Source organism: Phalangium opilio, unplaced genomic scaffold (genome assembly GCF_054372755.1).
Source record: "Phalangium opilio isolate 3A_F unplaced genomic scaffold, DU_Popi_V2 ptg000013l_1, whole genome shotgun sequence".
In the NCBI taxonomy this organism is placed as follows: Eukaryota; Metazoa; Arthropoda; class Arachnida; order Opiliones; family Phalangiidae; genus Phalangium; species Phalangium opilio.
The window spans coordinates 4,022,545-4,039,718 of record NW_028324148.1 but is presented as its reverse complement, the minus strand read 5'-3'; the positions used below and the strand labels follow the sequence as shown (position 1 = coordinate 4,039,718).

At 36.1% G+C, this 17,174-nt stretch overlaps 1 protein-coding gene and 2 long non-coding RNA genes across 3 annotated transcripts; 1 reads left to right on the top strand and 2 right to left on the bottom strand.

The window, feature by feature from the left end:
• The first annotated feature begins 4,616 nt into the window (after window positions 1–4,616).
• On the top strand, window positions 4,617–5,197 carry LOC149707862 (uncharacterized). The gene is made up of 4 exons (XR_016379953.1): window positions 4,617–4,708; window positions 4,769–4,840; window positions 4,968–5,082; window positions 5,146–5,197. It is a non-coding gene; the product is annotated as an uncharacterized LOC149707862 (long non-coding RNA).
• A 1,066-nt stretch (window positions 5,198–6,263) lies between these two features.
• LOC149707861 (uncharacterized) lies at window positions 6,264–7,662 on the bottom strand. Its single transcript, XR_016379952.1, has 3 exons — window positions 7,277–7,662; window positions 7,145–7,216; window positions 6,264–7,017 (listed from the first exon to the last, which is right to left on the bottom strand). It is a non-coding gene; the product is annotated as an uncharacterized LOC149707861 (long non-coding RNA).
• A 3,136-nt stretch (window positions 7,663–10,798) lies between these two features.
• Window positions 10,799–13,076, bottom strand: LOC149707860 (uncharacterized). The gene is made up of 2 exons (XM_089862433.1): window positions 12,898–13,076; window positions 10,799–11,105 (listed from the first exon to the last, which is right to left on the bottom strand). The coding sequence occupies exons 1-2, from the start codon at window positions 13,051–13,053 to the stop codon at window positions 10,815–10,817; spliced, it is 447 nt and encodes a 148-aa protein (XP_089718559.1). The 5' UTR covers window positions 13,054–13,076; the 3' UTR covers window positions 10,799–10,814.
• Window positions 13,077–17,174: the final 4,098 nt, after the last annotated feature.

Below are 17,174 nucleotides of genomic sequence, written 5' to 3'. Positions count from 1 at the left end.
GCTTATTCCGACACTTTTCCGACTCATGAAGCCGACTACTTCTTTTAGTTGGCAATGCCGACATCTATCTGACAGTTGGAACTGAGATAGTTTATAGTAGGCTTGCCTACCGTTTAGAAAATTACAAACTTATTTTTTGCCAATTGATTACCGACTCTCTCTAGTCGGTATTGTGACGTATATGAAGAGTAAAATTAAAAGCAAAGTTATTCTTAGCCGTTTAGTAACCGACATTTATCCGACAGTTGGAACTGTGGTGTTTTGAAGTAGGCTTGCCTACCGTCCTAAACATGTAAACCATTTTTGCCAATTGATTCGGTATTGTCACGTTTAAAAAGAGTAAAATGAAAAACGAAGTTGTTTGTAGGCCTTCTTTTTCCGTGGGACGGTTTTTTTGACTTCTACTATTCCGCATATTCCACCAAATTGTTTTTTGTTATATATTTAACTTATACTATATTTCGACCCACAAGCAGAAGTTGATAATACTATATTTTTGGCAACACTGGAAACATAACGTTACAAAAACTGCAAAGCAAGAAAACACATCTGATTTTCTAGTTTAATATTCCTTCCTGTAATTTCTCGGGTCAGGTGACATGCCTCTGTTCTATTGGCGTAACTAAGGTAACGCATTGCACGTCATCATCGAAGAGGGCGCTGCTAGTGCGAAAGCAAGTCAGCCTTTCCAGTATCTCTGGGTCGTTAGAATGTTTGAACGAGATTTTTGTGGTCGAAAATGATTAGTTCTAGGCTTGCTTACTTTTAATTTCATCGCTAAGGTTCTTTGTCACACTATATAAACTATAAACGTCTTCGTTTGTCACGTAAGGTTTGAATTTTGTTATTGAATTGTCAATTTATCTACCTCTTAGAGCCAGTTTTATGAATTAGCCTTTGCTTTTTACCTAGCTTCTCATCTGCTGGGAACCACACCCCTATAAAGTGAAGCCAAAACTCAAACGTTTATGTATACCTTCAGTTTCTTTGTTTGAATATAAGAGAAGCAAGTGCTTTGGGGCGCTTGGAGTTCAAAAACCTAATATATTAAGTATTTTAAAGATTTTTGGCTGTAAAAATAATACTGAATTCCAAAATAGATCTCAATTTGTTTTAGTTACAGAATTTTTATGCGGTTTCAAACATTTTAAGAGAAAAATGTGTGAAATAATACCCTTTAGAATTGTATGTTTTTCTTTTTCCATAAAAGAATTCGTAAGTGTATATCAGGGTTGCCACAGTACCTGGAAATCCTGGAAAAGTCAGGGAATTTAAAAATGGGCCAAAAGGTCGGAAAAGTCTGGGAATTTTAAAAATTTTAGCAAATTCTGGGAATTTGATTTTAGTGGGTAAATGTATTTATTGAAAGAGTAATGAAAGTTTCTCCTTATCCTCTCTTAACACAGAAAACTCCATGAGCAATCCTTAAAAATGTCAAGAATTGTTTTTATAAAGTAAATGCCTTCATAAAAGCTCTTAAGACTGTTATTTATAGTTAAAATGATTGTTATTCATTTTGGTTCAACAAATACATTGGAAAACGTAATGTAGAGAGTTTATTTAATTATAAGCACTTAAAACGTACTGTAACCTTTTACCCTTCCGCCCTAAAAGGTCAGGGGAAATCTGAGAGAAAGGTCAGGGAAAACCTGGAAAAGTCCGGGAATTTTGTTCTGAAAATTCCGTGGCAACCCAGTATATTTTTCATTAAGATTTTTGTAATTTAAGAGATAGTAACTGGCCACATCGAAGATATTAACAATTAATATTAATAAATGCTTTAATTGACGTAAATATTATACTCGCCCTGAAAAATTTTACTTTTTGTTAAAACCAATTAGCTAGGCAGCTAATATTTCCATTCGACTAGTCGTGTAATATCGAATACATTGTTTAATATTTGACATTGTTATAATTGATGCTCAACGTGTATGTTACTTGAAATATTCAAAGTACAAAAAAAGTGATTTTCATTGAAAATTTATTAAAGAAATTTCAATACTATGTATCAGTATCCTTTACTATAAGCGAATGAAGCCTTGAGTTAAGGCTTGATCGTCGCAAAAGCGTCGGACCTCTTGCTGACAGGCGGTTAAGTCGACTATCAAACGTGTTGGATGAGGGTCGTATTTCATTCGTGTCGTAACAGTCGGTGAACCAGTGGGCCGTCGTCCCACCGGGCGGACATTTCGATTCTCAAACCCTTACTCTACCTGCCCTTTACCGACGATTTACCGTTCCTATACTAAAAAGCCGCGAAATCGTCGGATTGAGCTCGGCTTTTGGTAGCCATAATGACGCCGACATATAGTCGGCCAACAGTCGTTTTATAGTCGCCTCATAACAGTCGGAAAACCGGCGGGCCGTCGTCCCGCCGGGCGGACATTTCGACTCTCAAACCCTTACTCTACCAGCCCTTTACCAACGATTTACCGTTCCTATACTAAAAAGGCGCGAAATTGTCGGATTGAGCGCGGCTTTAGGTAGGCATAATGACGCCGACATAAAGTCGGCCAACAGTCGTTTTATAGTAGCCTCAAAACAGTAGGAAAACCGGCGGGCCGTCGTCCCTCCAGGCGGACATTTCGACTTTCAAACCATTACTCTCCCGACTTATTAGTGACTTTTTACCAACTCGTCGGTAACACACAAAGCCGACCATGTAGGCCCTACGTCGGCAGTGCTACTAGGGTATAAACTAAAATAGACTCGGATAAAATGCAAGCATGTTGCTACTCTGTTTATTTTAGAACGACTGATTAAATTGTTTACAATGCTCTAACAAGAAACCTTTGATTAGTATATTAAAAAACTTTATTGTCTATTTATTTAATTGATAACTTTGCTGGTTTTTTAACAACTATAAGCAATACACATTAATATATACGCAAAAGTAGGTAATATTTACTCTTTGGTTTTCCATTGCCTAAAGAGACCAGAAACCTTTAACCTGAGGTTGAACAGAATTGCGCGATTTCAAATGAGATTTCGCACAGCACATTTTTATAACTAAATCAAAAATAAGAACGACAATTGATGGAATCAACGTTGTGACGTAAATGGTCATCAAGAGACGCGCTTCGTTTTCATTGCGGTCGTAATCCTTGGGATCGAACAGGTTTTCGGTCGTGACGCATTTCGTGTGGATCTTCCAGAAGGCCCTGTAGACAGCCGAGTCACACAAACAGGCAGAAGCAGCCCTTCGCAAGCTGAAATGAAATCAAGAGAGTTTTCGTAAATAGGCCAATTACATCATGTTGCATCAGGTTAAAAAATTTGATCCTTTGGACATTTTTAAAATGCTAATTAACAAGCTAGGAAACCAAAATAAAGCGCTCCGGGTTGAGACCCAATTAAGAGGTTTTTGTTAAATAATTAAATAAATTTAATTGATATTAAATATTATAATCATCAGTACTTTACCTTAATTCTATTTAAGTCGTTTTTAGGAACGTTATTCCTAAAGCCATTTTATACATAGCTATTGTTAACGTCTGACTTCTTTTTTTTCCCTAATATTTTTTTGGTAAGTTTAGGGTACATAAGGCGATTTATTTACAGTAAATTGTAAGAAAAGCCCCAATTGCCCTGCCATTGGGAGGCTAGACGTTTCTCGTAACCTTAGCCGATCGCCGCGTATATCTTAATCCTAACGATGATAGTGGAGTATAAGCCAAAATTGCCTTCTGTGAACTGTGAACGCGATCCGGATATTACTAAATAAAGAAATGATAACATGTTGTAAAAACTAAGTAAAGAAATGATAACATGCTGTAAAAACTAAGTAAAGAAATGATAACATGTTGTAAAAACTAAGTAAAGAAATGATAACATGTTGTAAAAACTAAGTAAAGAAATGATAACATGTTGTAAAAACTAAGTAAAGAAATGATAACAGGTTGTAAAAACTAAATTAGGAAAGGTTGTAACAAGGCACTTTTGCCACTTGTTATTTACTTCTGATAAAACTTTGATTTCTTCCATGACTCATCACTGAGTTTAGAAAACTCTTGGGTTTTCGTATTTTGTAAAAATCTTCCGATATTTGTAAGATTCACGTTTCCTCCCCTGTAACAAAATCGACATTGGACCGACGTAGTCGGTTCGAGGTACAACCAACACTGACGTAAAAGCGTCGGTAAACTTTCATTTCGACCGTCGAAATGTCCTATCCGTTTAAGCGTCGGCCCGACTTCCGGGGCCGAATTCTGCAGAAAAAGTATGCTCCTCCCCCAGACTTAAGCTCGCTGATTGGTCGGTCAGGATCGAACTTAGGGCTTTTCATTGGCGGTGGCGGTTTTGGGGCAAAACTCACTTAAGACTTGTGAGAGGTTGTAATTTTCGAGCAGACGACATTGGCACGTGTCAAAATATACACCAAATTCAAAGTAGTAATTTTAGAACTCGGCAAACCGTTCAGCATCATGAATCGGTTAATTGACCGGTTTATTTGCTTTCTTTTTCCACCGGAACTTAGCAGACTACACTTCGTCGTTCCTAATGGCGGTAATGGCAGGTAATGGACTATATTGTTCTTGGTGTTGTTGACTTTAGAAAGAAAGACAACTAAATTATTGTTTTAAATACTGTTTGTTTACAAAATATAAGGGTTTGCGTTGTTTTGTGGGAAAATGAAGTCGAACTCTACCCGAAGTCGAAAAGGATTTACACCGAGGCTTATGACGAAGAAAGTCCTCTGTAGACTGTAGTAAGTAGTAATGAAAGATTTTATTGTTTCTGTTATTGACTTATTGTTTGGTTCTGTAAGATAAGTTTCAAGCAACAGAGGCACGCTAGTAAATGATTGGAAAATGAAATGAGGCACCATCCCATAGCGAAGGTATTTCGTCATTCATTGACCATGACCAAGATAATTGTGTTTTGATACAAATATGATTGCCTAATCCTTATGGGTCATGAAAGCCTGATTCGTTATACTTATAATATATATTCCATGACTGTCACAGCCATCTTCCCTGGCACTTGGCACCATGAACTGTACCTATTTTATAATCAAAGCACCAACAGCGAAAGAAATGCTTCTACCTTTTATTAAGCAACTATTGCATTAATGTTCAACTGGTAAATAATGTTGCACACATGTCTAACAAATAGAAATATTCATATGCTTTTCTTTTATTATAGATTTGTGGTAATGACATTTCTATCATTGACACTGGCAATGGCAATGGCAATGGCAATGGAGAATTATCTAGGGTGGGCACTTCCTTTAAGGATATCTGCCAACATTGAAGTGTTGTAATCAACTTGCATATTAAGGTATTAACACATTTATTAGTTGAGCATGCTTTACTCTAAGGTATCTCTTTAAAGAAAAGGCTGGCATAGTTGTTGCAAGTATAAACTACCAACGAGTACGTGATTTTCTCCTATACAAATATGAGGTGAGCTCTTTAAAGGTTTGTATAAGATAAACAAATCAAACTTAACTAATTATTATTATGGTAATAAAGAATCAATTATAGGAAAATAAGTAACGGAGAGGAACCAATGTCGAGACTGAATGATGATCTGTTACTAAAAACAGTTAAGCAACATTATTTAAATAAAAATGAGTTTATTTTGACTTTATCACATAGGATTCTCGATGTAAATTATTTTCTTATTTTCAATATCTATAAGACCATTTTATTAGACGGCCACTAAATGCACATCTATGGTATTATTATCTGATGTAGGCAAATGTATGCGTCTGTTGGAATGGTATTAGGAAGAAGGAGAACTGGCATTCATGTGCATATGTTATTGAGCATTGTTGTTTATCAATTATCATTATAAGATTGTATTAATATAGGACCAATTGAAATTATGTATCGAACATAAAATCTTATATATGGAAAAAAGGCTTTTATTGATCATCTTTGTTGCAGTTTTAAAAGAAGATTCCCCATATTTGTATTTCCATTTGCACATTACAACAAGTCACGAAGCATTATTGAAACAAAATATTTAAAATGACCTTCATTTTGCATATTCTATTCTAAAAACGTACGTGTTTCAATTTAAACTTTAGTTATTGATTTATTCGCAACTACTACCCCTTTATTGTTAAATCACAATTAAAAGTAGTAAAATGTGTTATGTCCTCCGCATCATTTAACGAAGAGTCAATTAAAAAATGTGCCACTATAGGAACTAGTAAGCCTATTGGTGATTTTATGGTTATATTTTATCTCAATGATCCGTCTTTAATGTTTCGAGCACCCCTATGTATTTAAGGGAAGATGCCACCCAAAAATAAATTAAGACAATAAAACTGTAACATTTTAATGGGTAGGAAATAGGGGGTCAACATATTCTTGTGTTTCATTATTATTTCTCCAACAGTTCCATAAAAGTTGGACATTTACCAACTACATATTTACATACATTGCTGGAGAATATCCGAATTCGAGTATAAGATAGCTAACAATTTACGGCATACTGACAAATGTCAAGTTCAAAACTGGGAATAAAGGTACATTTTACGAGTTCATGGACGTAACTGGTTCGGCCTCCAGTTTTACCGCTCTCCATTGTCGAAGCAGTCTTCTTTCGTATATCGCCTTTCAAGATGCTCAATATCTTCTTGATCTCTTCCAACCAACAATCTTCCTCATCTATCTGTGATCCCCGATGTTTTATCCAGTTATCTTTCCTCGGTTGTGTGGTGTTTTGACAGTGAATGAAGTTATTAAAGTACATTGTCCCTGTATTGCTATCTTTAATTTGCTAAAATAATCCTGTTAGTAACAGTAGAAAATAAAGAGAAATTCCCACTATAGAGGTCAAAAATAGTTCCCATTCGGGTTCATGTCAAACACGTCATTACCACAAATCTATAATAAAAGAAAAGCATATGAATATTTCTATTTGTTAGACATGTGTGCAACATTATTTACCAGTTGAACATTAGTGCAATAGTTGCTTAATAAAAGGTAGAAGTATTTCTTTCGCTGTTGGTGCTTTGATTAAAAAATAGGTACAGTTCATGGTGCCAAGTGCCAGGGAAGATGGCTGTGACAGTCATGGAATATATATTATAAGTATAACGAATCAGGCTTTCATGACCCATAAGGATTAGGCAATCATATTTGTATCAAAACACAATTATCTTGGTCATTGCCAATGAATGACGAAATACCTTCGCTATGGGATGGTGCCTCATTTCATGTTCCAATCATTTACTAGCGTGCCTCTGTTGCTTGAAACTTATCTTACAGAACCAAACAATAAGTCAATAACAGAAACAATAAAATCTTTCTTTACTACTTACTACAGTCTACAGAGGACCTTCTTCGTCATAAGCCTCGGTGTAAATTCTTTTCGACTTCGGGTAGAGTTCGACTTAATTTTCCCACAAAACAAAGGCATATTTTTTAAATTATAACAACGCAAACCCTTATATTTTGTAAACTAACAGTATTTAAAACAATAATTTAGTTGTCTTTCTTTCTAAAGTCAACAACACCAAGAACAATATAGTCCATTACCTGCCATTACCGCCATTAGCAACGACGAAGTGTAGTCTGCTAAGTTCCGGTGGAAAAAGAAAGCAAAAAAAACCGGTCAATTAACCGATTCATGATGCTGAACGGTTTGCCGAGTTCTAAAATTACTACTTTGAATTTGGTGTATATTTTGACACGTGCCAATGTCGTCTGCTCGAAAATTTCAACCTCTCACAAGTCTTAAGTGAGTTTTGCCCCAAAACCGCCACCGCCAATGAAAAGCCCTAAGTTCGATCCTGACCGACCAATCAGCGATCTTAAGTCTGGGGGAGGAGCATACTTTTTCTGCAGAATACGGCCCCCGGTCATAGAAATTTTGCCAGCACTTTAACCAACTCTAAAAAGTAAGCGTGTCTAGCTCTTACCTTATCAAACAAGAAGTCGGCTTTGTTATCTGGTTATGGTCGGATTATTAATCAAATTACGGTCGGCTTTATCGACTGTTATTTGTCGGATTTATGGCATGTTTGTGGTCGGCTTTATGGCTTGTTTGTGGTCGGCTTTATGGCTTGTTTGTGGTCGGCTTCATGGCTTGTTTGTGGCCGGCTTTATGGCTTGTTTGTGGTCGGCTTTATGGCTCTTTTATGGTCGGCTTTACGACTTGTTTATGGTCGACTTTACGACTTGTTTATGGTCGGCTTAACGACGTCTTTATGGTCGGCTTTACGACTTGTTTATGGTCAGCTTTACGACTTGTTTATGGTCGGCTTTATGGATTGTTTATGGTCGGCTTTAGGCTTGTTTATGGTCGGATTTAAAGCTTATTTATGGTCGGCTATAAGGGTTGTAGTTACTGTCTTCTAAACACCACTTTCATCTGGTCTTTTGTCCATACCACATGGACACCAGTGTGTACTTACTGGCTTCTACTCCTTCATCATCGTTAAGGTTAGCGATCGGCTAGGGTTACAAGAAACTTCCAGCCTCCCAATGGTGCAGTTTCCACCAAAGGTTCACGCAATTGTGCTGTTCTTATCCATTACTAAGATTCGAAACCTTATGTACCGATTTGAGTAAGACAACAATGGGCGTATTCTTCATTTCAAACGTCAATATTAGTCTAGTCTCTCAAGAATGTTCAATAGTTATTTTTTAAACGATGTAACGCGCAATAAGGTTAATAATTATCGAAGAAAATATATAAGATTAATTATATTTATTTTAATGTTTAAGATAATCTTAAAAAGTTAATACACTAGTGCACTTTGATAAAAACGCATTTTAGTTGGTAAGGAGTCGAGCAGCCAACATAATCCTTCATTACATTAACCGACTTAAAATGTAACTATCAGACTACTCTATTCTATTGTTCTCAAGGCCGACTTCAAAGCGGAGTTAGCAACTGAAGTTGGATAAGAGTCTGATTTCCGTTGTAAGTGCAAACTAGACCATAAACCGACGAATCTACCTCGAACCGACTCAAACGCGGAAGCTTCATTATATCGAAATTTGAAATGTTTAGTATTGATCGGTAGGTAGTCGGATATGCCGACCTCTCTACCCATGTTGTTAAATTGATAAAAACCCATGTTAGTTGGTAAGGAGTTGAGCAGCCGACCTAATCCTTCCTTACACCAACAGACTTAAAATGTAACTATCAGCCAACTCTATTTGTTTGTTCTCACCGCCGACTTCAAAGCGGAGCTAGTAACTGAAGTTGGATAAGAGTCAGACTTCAGTTGTAAGTGCCGACAAGACCATAAACCGACGAATCTACCTCGAACCGACTCAAACGCGGAAGAAGCTTCATTATAACTATTCTTTAGTATGATCGGTAGGTAGTCGGATATGCCGACCTCTTGTCCCTTGTTGTTATTTTGATAAAAACACATGTTAGTTGGTAAGGAGTTGAGCAGCCGACCTAATCCTTTCTTACACCAACCGACATAAAATGTAACTATCAGCCAACTCTATTTGTTTGTTCTCACGGCCAACTTCAAAGCGGAGCTGGTATCTGAAGTTGGATAAGAGGCGGACTTTAGTCGTAAGTGCTGACTAGGCCATAAAGCGAAGAATCTACCTCGAACCGACTGAAACGCGGAAGAAGCTTCATTACAACTAAATCTGAAATTTTCAGTGTGATCGGTAGGCCGTCGGATATGTCGACCTCTAGACCCATATTGTTATCTTTTATTTGATAGAAACGCGTGTTAGTTGGTAAGGAGTCAAGCAGCCGACCTAATCCTTCATTACATTAACCGACTTAAAATACAACTATCAGCCAACTCTATTTTATTGTTCTCACGACCGACTGCAAAGCGGAGTTGGCAACTGAAGTTGGATAAGAGTCGGATTTTAGTCGTAACTACCGACTAGACCATAAACCGACGAATCTACCTCGAACCGACTCGAACCCGGAACACTAGTGTTACTGGGCCTATTTCCCCGGGTTTTAACACGGTAAAACACCGCCGAGGTCCCTCTCATCTTAGACCAAGCGAAAGGGTATAAAAGGAAACGTGAATTATAGGAAGATAAGTTTCCTTTTTTGTATATAAAAAGAGAGACACCTCTCTCCACGCTGGACCATGAAATAAAGTTCTTTTGGAATATTTTACCCCCACGGCTTTTCATTTTTAAATCTGTTTGTATCCGGTCGACGACGGCATAGCCAACCGTCCCGGGGCCTATCAACCCCAACGCCCGCTACAAGGTTAACATATTATAAAACTAAATTCAAGAAAGTGAACATATTACATAAACTAATTTAAGAAATTTTAACATATTATAGAAACTGATTAAAGATATGTTAAGGGTTTGACTAGATTAGCCCTTCGAAATAAGTTTGACAAAGTAAACTCTCCTGTGCTTGATTTTATAAAAATGACTAGCGGTTGCTATAAGTCCCTGCTGTCATAAAGAAGTGGAAATTTTCCCATAACTCCATAATGTTCTTTTTAGAAACTTTCTATGGCTAATGGTTTGATGATTCCACTTAGAGTAGCACAACCAATTAACTTCTAAAACTTTCGCGTTACTGCTCTTAACAATTGGCTAATGGTTTGATGATTCCACTTAGAGTAGCACAACCAATTAACTTCTAAAACTTTCGCGTTACTGCTCTTAACAATTCAACGAAGTTTCATCGCTATTGGTTGAATGGTATTGGTACGCATAAAAGACAAACAAAGAAACCTTCATTCAAACATAGATTTAATTCGAACTTGGGCCATAAAGTTTAAGACACTCGGAATACCGAATAAAGTAGATTTTTTTGCGGTTATTATATGATAAAGAAGCGTTCATATTTATTGCCAATAGTAAAAATAATGATAATAACCGTTCTTTTTCCTTACATTCTGTTCATGGCCTCAATGGTTTCCTAATTTCCTTGTCGATAGTGTGGTTCTTTTTCATAAGCAGGACAATGGGGTCAATTTTCAGAATGAACGGCGTTTGGTAAAAGATGGGAGTACCGTCCCAAGTTTTCTTTCTCATTCTCCATCTGCAATAGTTGTCAAGATCCTTCAGTTCTTCATGCCATTCGATGTAAACGAGCTCTCCTTTGGCCACGCGCGGCAAGAGGACGCTGTTTCGTTCTTTACCGGTGTGTTGTCGTTTCCGGATTCTCTTTCCTAGTTCTCCCGGTATATCCTGCAATAAAATATTCGTAAATAACTTTATTACAACAATCATACAATCATTAACCCTTTCTTTAATCAGCCCTAGGCCTTACGAAAATACCTTGATCAAATATTGGGAATTTGATGAAAAAAATCCCAAAAGATATAATAATTGATCAAATAAAAATTTGGTAAGGCTTGTTGGATCTAATTTTGATCCACCTTATCAAATAAAATTTTGATCTATATTTGATTATATCCCGCCCTATCAAACACAATTTGATCAATGTTTGATAGTATCTCTCCCTATCAAATCAAATTTGATCTGTTTTTAATAAAATCTCTCCATATCAAATTAAATTTGATCCATGTTTGATAAAATCTCTCCCAATCAAATTAAATATGATCCCTATTTGATAATATCTCTCCCTACCAAATGAAACTTTATCCGTGTTTGATAATATCACAATACCTCAAACAAAATTTGACAATGACTAAATACTAATTTATTTCTCAGAGGTTCCGAATTTTAAAAGATTGATAATTTTAAATGAAGAATTACTAATTGATAATTTTTTGATGCTAATCTTATTATTATACATTATAACGTAATTATATTATTTTACTTGATTTTGCAGAATTAATAAGAACATTTTCAAATTCAGTTTGATTTCTATCAAAATAATTCAGCCCCATTTAGTAATTGTTTATAATTGCCTCTTCACACCGAGACACTGCTTTCTCTAATATTAGAGAAGGCAGTGACCCAGATAAGCAAAGAGAAGAAACCCTATCGTACACGCGATTTCAGCTGAAATGTTCTACAATTATAATATTTTGAGCCTTTATGAAACGGTGTCACAGAAAATGATTTAATAACATAATGAACCTCGTTGTTGTTATTGATCAAAACACAGTATAAATTGATTAAAATTTGACCGAAAGACGGTGTAAACAGTGATTAAAATTTGATCAAAACACGGTGTAAACGGATTAAAATTTTGTCAAAGAAAGTTATAAACTGATTGTGGTAAAAACACGGTATAAACTGATTACAATTTGATCAAAACACGGTGTAAGCAGTGATTAAAATTTGGTCAAATTTCATCCAAACACTGTGTAAACAGTGAGTAAATAGATTCAGTGTTTCATATGCAATCAAACCTTCACAAAACCAAAATCAAAATTTGACAGAAACATGAGAATTTCGATTAAAATTTGGTGAAGCTATAATTTGAATTTTTTCAAATTTATGATGGAAGCGGAATTAGAATTTGATCAGACCTATGATAGAACCGGGATTAAAATTTGATAAAACCAGGTTTCAAATAAGACCAAAGGAATTACTAATGAGTTAATCCATTTGATTATACCGGAATTGTAATTAGTTTAAAGTTGCGACAGAACCGGGATTAAAGTTTGATGAGAGCTATGTCATTAACGGCTTCAAAATTTTATCAAAGCTATGTCAGAATCTGGATCAAAATTTGAGGAAAATAATGAAAAAAATTAGTAAAATTGATCAAATGGAAATCAGGACTTGATAAAGGTGAAATAAAATTTGTAAGGGCTGAGATAACGTTGCTCTGAAATGTTTCAGACTTTGAACAAATTTTGATTGGATTTTCTGTAATCAAATTTCTGTCAATATTTGACCGGCCCAATTTAAGATTAACTTCATTTGATCAATATTTGATCATACATTTTCTTAAGGGAAAATATTTATTGGAACTTCTAAACCTTTGGTTTCGAGTTAGCTTTATAGAAAAATTGCTTTTCCTTCATTTGAACAAGATATTCTCACTTAATGTACTTTTACTCACTCCGAAGAAGTCTTGCATAGCATCGGAACCTGAATGGGTAGCGAATTTGAGGTTTTTCACATTCAAAATGTCCTCCAGATGATTCAAGACGACTTTCTGTCCGATGAGGACTTCCGCAGTGATGTATGATGTGACTACGCTGTTCAAAATGATCATGGTGGCAAACCAGATGTTCAGAAGATGAGCTGAAACCCGATGACGAAGCTTTTTTGGCCAGCCCTGTAAAAGACAAGTCTCGTCAGTCGCACCAAACTAGAGACTTGTCGGCTTTAGAACGACTATGCAAGCAAACAATTATAGCAAGGATCCACTGTTTTTTGGCTTTACTTGCTAATTCTGCGACAAATTATGAACATATTTTGGTGCAGTAAGAATCTAAATAAATTTAGTTTTTAAAAATCCGCTTTTCGCAAAAAATATACATTTTGTAAAAAAGTAAATTTCTATGCTAATCTTAAATATTCTTGTTCCATTATCTTTTTGTGGAGTATTAGTTGTTTGTGTTTTAGTATTATTTTGTGGAGGGGTTCTACTCAAATTGGGTAATTTTTACGATTAATCAGGTCATAAGGGAATTATCAACATTAAGGAGATATATATAGATGTGTTTGTGTTAGAATTCGGCGTGGAAAGTCGCAAATATTTTCGCTCCGCGTTTTTACTTTAGGCCTAGGTCTAGTTGAACTCGGTTTTCAAGTGTATCGCCGTGAATCGGGTTACGTCAATTCCTCTGCCGCATGTGAGTACTGACAAAAATAATGGCTTCGCGCGGTTCTTGTCTTAAATGCCAGGAGGTAATTACCGCTAGACAATCTCATGTCGAATGTCGCAACTGCCATGATCTTTATCACAGCAAATGTTTAAAAATTACTAGTGAGTTGGCGGCCACATACTGGGACAAGTCTAACGGAAATAATTGTAGGTTTATTTGTGACCCCTGCAAAACTATTAACTCTACGAATAGTTTGACCTCAAAGAGTGCAAATTTGACCCCAGATGATCTGTTGGCTATTATTAATGAATTTCATCAAATGGAAAGCCTAACCAGAAGCAAGCAAAATATTCTTGATGGTATTTACTCCACTCTTGAATTATTGGTAGACAAAATCTCCAATCTTCAAAATGAAATCGATCATTTAAAAAACGACAATAAGTTGTTAAGACGGGAAATAACGTTTTTACCAAGGTCGAGCGGAATTGGGACAATCGGCTCACAGCAGGGATTAGCCTCCCTTCCTACTTTGTTTAATGGTGATTACCGACAACCACTAGGTAATACGATGAACATGGGTGGTCACGTAATCTCGGGCTTATCAACAAATGCAAACAAACTTCAAAAACTAACTGATAAAACAAATACAAGTTCTAACGCAACGAAAGCGGAGAATAAATCTATAAGAACGGTAAAAAACATTAAAATTGGGGGAAAGGTGTCGAATAAATTAAAAGCCTTGCCACCTCGAGCTAAAGTGATTCCCAAGAAAGCGATATTTATATCACGCCTTCCTCCTTGTACCAGCAATAATGACCTCAAAGATTGTATTCTGGACGGCACCGAATTCAAGACGGTAGTTTGTACCAGAATAAAATCTAAACACCCAACTTATGCATCTTTTTACGTGACCGCTGACGACACCGAATTTGAATTACTTAACGATCCGATAAATTTTCCTGCGGGTTGCTTTATGTCGACCTTCAAAGGTCCATTGCACCTCGATCAGATTCATGACCACGTGAACCCGGTAGAAATGAATAAATCAGTAGATATCAACGCAATCGATGATGAAGTCTAATAAGCATAACACTCCATACAATATTTACTATCAAAATGTTCGAGGTCTTAGAACTAAAAAATCAGAATTCTTCTCGAACTGCATTCTACAGGACCATGATATAATTTGTTTGACAGAAACGTGGCTTGACTCGTCACACTACTCTACAGACCTTTTTCCCGACTATTATACTGTTCTTCGATCTGACAGAACTAAGTCTACACGTGGTGGAGGAGCTCTAACCGCACTTTCTAAAAACTTAAAATTTTTAAGGCGACCAGACCTGGAATTGAACTTTGAATCAGTCTGGGTCGAGATACAATGTACCCAAAACCAAAAACTATTATTGGGTAATATTTATTTGGCCCCAGACATTTCATCTCACGCCTATGAGGAATTGAGCTCGCATATTTCACACAAACTACTCACATACAATGGCCATATAATTTACATGGGTGACTTCAATTTACCCGGAGTTGATTGGAATCAAGGTACATCTTCCTTCTGTAGATATGACATCAGACCTAAGGCGGATAAAATTGTAGACATGGCTACTTCATGTAACTTATTACAACTAAACAACTATAATAATCACCAAGGGAAAGTTCTCGACCTTTGCTTTAATAATAGTGGCCACTGTCAAGTTAAACCTTCATTGAACTATCCACTAGTACCAATCGACCCATACCATCCCCCATTATTGATATCATTTCTTTGTTCTATCCCCAACTCGATTTCAGAAGGTAGAAATTATAACCTCCGAGACTATACTAAAGGGGACTATTATAAACTCTATACTTCAATTAGAGATAGTAATTGGTGTAGATTTTTTGAAACCAGGGATATCGAAAGAGCTGTGAACTTACTGAACTCATATATAATTGAGTCCATGAATTCCAGCATTCCACTTAGACAAGTCACCAAAAGAAACAAAGCAAACAAATATCCTACTTGGTTCTCCTACGAGTTACGAATTGCATTACGACGCAAGAGATATTACCATCAAAAGAACAAAAGGAAACTCTCCCCCATGGATTCAAATAATTATAAACATTACCGTGTTCAAGTTAAAAAACTATTAGCCAGAGACAGAACTAATTACGGGAAAAAAATCAGTGATTCAGTTTACAATGACCCAAAGACATTTTGGTCTTACGTAAGAACAAAGACTAATCCCCATAAGGAAGTAATCCATTTAGAAAAAGATGGAAACATAATTACCAATGAAAATGAAATTACAAAAGAATTTGCAAAATGTTTCTCAAAGCTAGCGGAAGACAAATCGAACTTAAATTACTCGATTGAAACAAGTAAAAAAGCGATAAACCTATCAAATATTATAATATCAGAGGCAGACGTTCTAAAAGCAATAGATAAACTAAAACCAAAAACCACGAAAGGTTATGACGATATACCTAATTTTATTATAAAAGGTTGCAAAGAGGTTTTAAGCGCACCCCTTGCACATATATTCAACCTTTCGGTAGGCCAGGGACTCTTCCCTGAGAGTTGGAAAGTTTCTTTAGTCTCACCCATTTTTAAAAAAGGTTTTAAGGGAGACGCGACTAATTACCGCCCAGTCTCTATTTTATGCGCCATGGCCCTAGTTTTCGACTTTATAATGTACGGATATTTATACAAATGGTTTACTCCCAACCTTCCAGAAACCCAGTATGGTTTTGTAACAGGCCGTTCTGTTGATACCAATCATTTAACATTTCTAAATTATGTAGAGCCTTTATTTAAAAGTCGCGGACAAGTTGATGTGGCATATTTAGATCTATCTAAGGCATTTGACAGGGTATCGCATCAAATATTGATAAAGAAATTAGCGGCATTCGGCTTGTCCGGTCCCGTATTAAAAAGGGTTGTAAGCTATCTTCATGGAAGAAGAAATTTTATTAAGTGTAACAATTTTTTGTCCAATATATCTTATGAAGTCTTGTGTGGAGTACCCCAGGGATCTTCACTGGGCCCATTATTCTTTAATATATACATCGCAGATATTTCAAGTTATATAACGAGTTCTCAACTTTATCAATTCGCGGACGATCATAAGTGCGCGAAATCGGTAGTTAAGATTTCTGATTGTGAGGCGCTACAACAAGATTTAGTAAACCTGCAAAAATGGTGTGATGCTAATAACATCCCTATAAATGAAACCAAAACGAAAATTATAACTTATACCCGCAAAATAAATCCCCTAGTATATGACTACAAGTTAAACGATAAAGTTTTAGATAGGGAACTGACTATTTGTGACCTGGTTGTGGTCTTTGATCATAAGTTGTTATTTGTTGATCACGTAGGGTATAGTTCAACCCGAGCACGAAGAACTTTAGGTGGAATATTAAACATAGCTCTCCAAATTCGATCACCCAAATGTTTTCTGAAGCTTTACAAAACCTTAGTTCGCCCACTAATCCTTTATGGCTCCCTCAGTTTTGGAGGGACTTGCAAAACTAACATTGACAAACTGGAATCCGTCCAAAGAAAATTCATTTG